The 5,606-nt window shown below is 46.9% G+C and overlaps 2 protein-coding genes across 2 annotated transcripts; both read right to left on the bottom strand.

The window, feature by feature from the left end:
* Nucleotides 1–588: 588 nt before the first annotated feature.
* Nucleotides 589–2,211, bottom strand: LOC143903374 (uncharacterized). The gene is made up of 3 exons (XM_077416918.1): nt 1,956–2,211; nt 1,257–1,368; nt 589–1,148 (listed from the first exon to the last, which is right to left on the bottom strand). Exons 1-3 carry the CDS (start codon nt 2,209–2,211, stop codon nt 590–592), a joined length of 927 nt encoding a protein of 308 aa, XP_077273044.1. The 3' UTR covers nt 589.
* A 184-nt stretch (nt 2,212–2,395) lies between these two features.
* On the bottom strand, nt 2,396–3,598 carry LOC143903373 (uncharacterized). The gene has a single exon (XM_077416916.1). The coding sequence runs from the start codon at nt 3,596–3,598 to the stop codon at nt 2,396–2,398; it is 1,203 nt and encodes a 400-aa protein (XP_077273042.1).
* Nucleotides 3,599–5,606: the final 2,008 nt, after the last annotated feature.

The raw sequence follows: 5,606 nt of genomic DNA, 5'->3' as shown, positions 1-5,606 counted from the left end.
GCGTATACAGTCCTTCTCCGAGCTCGGTCGACTACCCACTCTCCCCGCGCGCTCCCTGACCTACACTACTGTTCTCGCGCAAGCGCCGCGTGCGCGGGTCCTCTGTCGTTAGCGCCACCGAACTAGGGGCCCACTCCTACACTCGGCCATTCTGCTAATCTTCGGTCCCCGAAGATTCATCTCCCTGGTACAGGTATGGCTTCATGTAGTCCGCTGCCGTAGTAGTTATTTTCGGACCTTCTCGGGACGATGATGGACCCGATAACGCATCGAACCTGTTTGAACATATATGTTCGTCGTGAACAACATTTTTCTAGGAAATGGGGGTGTTATCTCGTAGACTAAACAATTTCGCGCTATTTTTTTTACGACGCAGTACGTAAAAAAAAAACAAAGGAAGAAATGACGTCATCGGGACGATGATCAACCCGATAACACATCGAACCTGTTGGAACATGTTCGTCGTAAACAACATTTGATAAAATATAGGTAGGGATGGACATGCACGCAAAGAAATTACATTGTTCATTTAGTTGTAAAAAAAGCATGTTTATTTAACTCTTTTTTTACATAATATATATATTACATACTAAAAAACTAAAGCTGCGAGCTCACAATCGACGATCTGATTCATATTGAACGCATCGCTAGCGTATATTACATTCGACGCTTCCTTGGGATCCTTCACAGTGGACGCGATATCGGAGAACTGCGCAAACTTTGCATCGACCGTCGCAAGTATTCTGATCAAACGATCGAATCTCGCATCGATGCACCGATCGAGATCGAACATACGATGCATCGTCGATTCGGTCATTCTCAAGCATACGTTTGCAGATTCGAGACGTATGAGTTTGATGTTATTAACTGTACAAACTCTCACCGTTAGCGGTCCAACGTTTATAAAACTATGATTATCTTTAAAGTCATTGCGAAAGAAATTCTGAATATTTTGCCGTTGCTCGTATAGTGCCTTCCACGTTTCTAGAGACAACAGCAGTTCCTTTCCTCGGCGAGGATCTCCAACGACGATCACCACGTAGCTCGGTGGACCCACGTTGATACCAATTTTGAGGAATTTGTATTCCATAGCTGTCAGCGCGTATCGTCTGCTGAGTATACGAACCGCGCGACGATCCAACGAAATGCTGTATGAAATAAATGAAATTAGTTTTATTTATAGTAAGTATTACAATTTGCTAAGATATAAAAACTGGGGTAGGCTTTATATGTTTTTTATCCTAAACGAAACTTACCTATTACATTTCTTCTCATACGTTTGAGTTTCAACGTCGTGAATCGGCACGTAATAATTCATGGTATTCATGCGTTTTGCACCGTTGTTGCTGCTGCTGCTGCTATTGCATCCTTCAAAGGAGAACATTTTCGCTCTCTAGACTCTGAGAAGTTGACCGTCAATACAAACGATCGCGACAAGACTGATCATATAAAATTAATCGAGTATACGCGACAATTCCCAAAGTAATGATGTGGTGGGGAAAAGGGAGAGGGGGAAATAATGTTTATAGAACTGCGCAGTGGATTTTTTTTAGGAGAGGGGGAAGTAAAGCCTACTCTAACGATGATGATTGGAGAGGGGAAGGGGAGTAAGAAATAAAACATTATAAAAAGTTATATATAATTTATTTATTAAAAAAAGATCGCAAATCCTTATGGCGTCGCGCGCGACCACCAGTTAAATAGTTTTATTACATTTTGTAACGCGCAATTCTTTTTATGTTTTCCGCATCGCATAGTATTGGTGTCATCTAGTTTATTCAAAGATTCGATATCTTCGTAATGCGCATACAGAGTCTCGACGATTAGGTTTTTTCGCGCATAATTCTCCAGCAGATCGACCAGCCATTCTCGTTTTTGGCATCCCTTGACGTACACAAGAGTCGGCATCTCGTCGTCATCGTCTTCTTTGTCTTCTTTTTTGTCTTCTTTTATACCAAGCACGGCCGATGTAATCAGGCGTTTTACCATACTGTACGGCACGTTTCCGTCTTTCCATCGTAATCCATGGTGATTGCGAATCAACCAGGTAACGCACGATTTTTCCGATTTTGTGAGGAGATTCCACGGCATGGGGTAATTAAAGATGTGATGCGTCAGAACACTGCCTTTTCTCAGCACCGCCACCTCCTTCACGACAAATTTCATCCCGACGAGGAATCCTTGCAGGTCCACGAACGTTGGTACGGACATGACGAGATTTCTTTATCTTTCTCTCGCTCGTCGATGCGTCATTCGAGAGGAATGACGCGCAACTCTGCAAACCGTCTCGCGACACTCTGATTTATACTTCCCCCTCCCTTACCCTTTTCAATAATTGTATCGGAGATTGATGGAAAGAGAGAGAAAATATTTACGTCGACGTTGCCGCAAACATTCAGACTATTTTGCGCACCACGTTCGTCAACGGGTTGTACTCAATCACGCAGTCGTGTATGATGAGACAGTACGCGGAGGTATTCGGCGGTACGTTCTCCATGCAGTCGAATTCTAGTCTAACATCCACGGTAGCGTTTTTGACGGATTCGTTTTGGCGAGAGCAATCGATGATCACAAACGGACCGTTACGTAGAAAAGTCGAAACGGTGAAACTCGGCTCGAGATATTCGTATCCGTAGTATCCCTTGCAGAAACGAGCGTACATATCGTACAGAATCGCCCATCTGTGTTTACCAAAGTCCAAATTCAGATCGTCGTACGGATAAACTTCCGAGTTTAGATAGAGTTTAACGTTGGTCAAGTTGCAGTCGTCGAATCGGCTTGTGTCGGCGGACATGACGTTCTTCCGACCCGTCTGCAGAGCGAAGACGACGTATCGCGGTTTCTCGAGCTGGGTCGCGGTCTTAATGGCCCACGAATGCTTGGTCGTGTTCTGCAACAGGGGATACTCGTACAGATCCCACGAACGGAAACCCATACTTAAATATTGTCCGTCTTCCAAGGTGCGCAGCATCGACAGCTTGTTGATCTCGTTCAATACCACGTGAGGCATTCGCCATTGTATCTTGAGTATTTTGATAGTAGGCTCCAACGCGAGACTTCCCACCAGGGAATTGTTGTCGTTGCGCGCTCGTATCAAGATCAATTCGTGACGAGCGTTGATCACCACACGTTTGTAATCCTCGCAAAATCCCAGTAACAAGTTGAGCGGTACGCAGAAATTGAAATATCCATTCGGGTTATTATGTGGTTCCCAGCCCGCGTTTCGCAGGATCACGCTTCTGTCGGACGATACCGTAACGTAGTTCTTGAGCGTGCTGGTTATTTCTACGTTTCTGCAACGATCAATCTCCATACCGTCGAGCTCGTATCGAATCTCGTCAAACATGAACGCGACGCAATTAGTACCCAATACCACGTTATCGGCTTGACCAGCTGCTCTGGTCACCGTCAATGTTCCTTCGACGTAGAGAAAACTTTCGCACGGCAACGTATACAGATCCTGCTGTTGTATGGGTATTCGTATCTCGTCGCTATACTCGAACGTTGTGTTGGCGTACGGGTTGTACGTGTGAGTTTCGATCTTGACGATGCGATCGTCAAAGACCGGCTCGCCTCCGATGTTAAGAATTTCAGTCATCGTTCAGATGTTTCGTACCGCGAATCCCAGAGATTGTAAAAATTTAACGTTCGATGCGTTGAGCTTCTTTCTCGTCTCTGTTTTCGTCTCTGTTTTAACGCTACCGAATGTCGATTTGATGATATCGTCGATCGTCGCAGTCGTAAAGATATTCTTATTTGTCGCGTGCTCCGAGTCGTTCAACACGAGCATGTCACACGTCGCGCGTTATCGCTGTAGCCGTCGTACGTGCAATCTGACGGTGATCTCTTCTCCTCGAAAATCGAGCAATCGTCCGTCTTGATCCGTGACGCGTATCGTTAGATCCGTAACGCTTCGCGCGATGATCGGCAGATAAATGATCTGCGCCGGCGTTTCCGATATCTTATATCCCGGTGGTATGCTCGGTGAAAATTCGTGTATCGTGTGAACGCGTTTGCCGTTGCTGTACGCACCCGCGGTTACGTTACACTCCACGCGGATAATGTTTACGTTGATAATATTAATCGACGCGTCCGACTCGTACCACTGTCTCGGCTGCAATATACGCTTCGACAAGAATCCCAGCAGCGATCCGACGTTGTTCGGTTTGTTAAAGTTCACTCTGAAAGCGCACTTGATCTCGCTCTTCATCGTATTGTAATTTGCGCGGAGCACTATCGGGTATTCCGCGGCCTCGTCTTCGTAGCTGTTTGCGCGAATGGTCGCCTCTCGCGCGATATTCGCGACCGACGTACGATCATCGTTGGAACGATTTACGCGTCGCGGGCGTTTTCGTGAAATTTCGCGTTTCAAAAACTCATTTATGGCTCGTATCTCGTACGATCCCTCGGGAATCGTAATTTCCGTGTCATCCTCGTCGAAATAAAATTTATTGTTCGAAGAATTCACGTTCGGAATCGTGTGATAAGTCTCAAAGCACGTTAGACCGAGTTCGTAGTCACCGTCGCTCAGATCCACTGCGGGAAAATAGTGCTCCGCGAGGATGCTGCTCTTCCCCGTCAGCGTGAACGTTATAGACATGTCGGTGGAAACCGTTAACGAATACTGAGTCACCACGGCGCACCGTCAGGCTTTAAATTAGCGTCGATCGTCCGAAGAAATTGCAGGCACAATTGTCCACAGATGTTCTGATCGTATCGCTGATAAGACGTGCAATTGTACTCGATCTTCGTCACGCTCGGCCCGAAATATCGCACCAGTTCTTTCGGTGGTCGAAGATTGCCAAAACTGTCGAAATATACGACTCGATCTTCCCTCTTCGCGTACGCTACCCAATGAGTACCGGGACCCGCTGCGTCGTCCAAATTCACGATACCGCTCCTCTCGTTTCGACGTACACCGCCGATCGGTAACGAATCACGCATAAAGACACCTCTGAAAAACGGTACGCGCAAACGCCTTGCCAGTCGATTCAATTGTACGTTAGTCGTAATACCCGCGGGCATATTTAACGTCTTTTTGACGTTTTATTTTTTTATTTTTTGACGCTACTCCTCGCCCGCGTTTGTGCGGGCCGAGATACAGCCCTTGTCCGTATTTGTACGGAGCGAGATAAAGTCCGCGACCTTCCGCGGCGCGATTGTGACGTTGCATCTCTTCCAGCTGACGCCGCGCGGCTTTGTTATCGTTCACGGCCTTTACGACTGCCGCCGCTCCGCCGGCCAGAGAACCGAGAACTCCCAACAACGGTAAAATCGGCAATACGCCGCCTCGTTTCGCTGTCGGAAGTATCCGTTTTTTATTAGATTTTTTTTCTTCGTAGTTTTCGATTTTTTTGTTTTCAAACCCATTCCAAGCTTCGTCTTAGCCTTCATGGTCGCCCAGACGGCTGTAGCGGCAGCTCTCTCTCCGAGAGTCGAATCTCTCGCGGTAATGCGTTTTCGCGCTTCCGCAGCGAGTATCTCGTCCGCCGCGTGTCTCTCGGTGAGATCGCGGTTACGCGAATAGGCTATGTCATGCTCGCGACACGCCGCGTCCAATGGATTAATACCTTGATCGCCTCTCGCCAATCGTTCTTGTAAACGAG

The sequence above is a fragment of the Temnothorax americanus genome, unplaced genomic scaffold (assembly GCF_048541705.1).
Source record: "Temnothorax americanus isolate GAGA-0224 unplaced genomic scaffold, ASM4854170v1 Scaffold46, whole genome shotgun sequence".
NCBI lineage: Eukaryota > Metazoa > Arthropoda > Insecta > Hymenoptera > Formicidae > Temnothorax > Temnothorax americanus.
The sequence above is the reverse complement of the archived record's forward strand: the minus strand, read 5'-3'. Positions and strand labels throughout refer to the sequence as shown.

Coding starts and splice junctions, on each gene's coding strand:
- LOC143903374 (XM_077416918.1), bottom strand. CDS start 2,211: ATGTCCGTACCAACGTTCGTGGACCTGCAAGGATTCCTCGTCGGGATG. Junction 1,369..1,955: donor GATTACATCGGCCGTGCTTG/GTATAAAAGAAG, acceptor TCTCCTTTGAAG/GATGCAATAGCAGCAGCAGC. Junction 1,149..1,256: donor TATGAGAAGAAATGTAATAG/GTAAGTTTCGTT, acceptor TATTTCATACAG/CATTTCGTTGGATCGTCGCG.
- LOC143903373 (XM_077416916.1), bottom strand. CDS start 3,598: ATGACTGAAATTCTTAACATCGGAGGCGAGCCGGTCTTTGACGATCGC.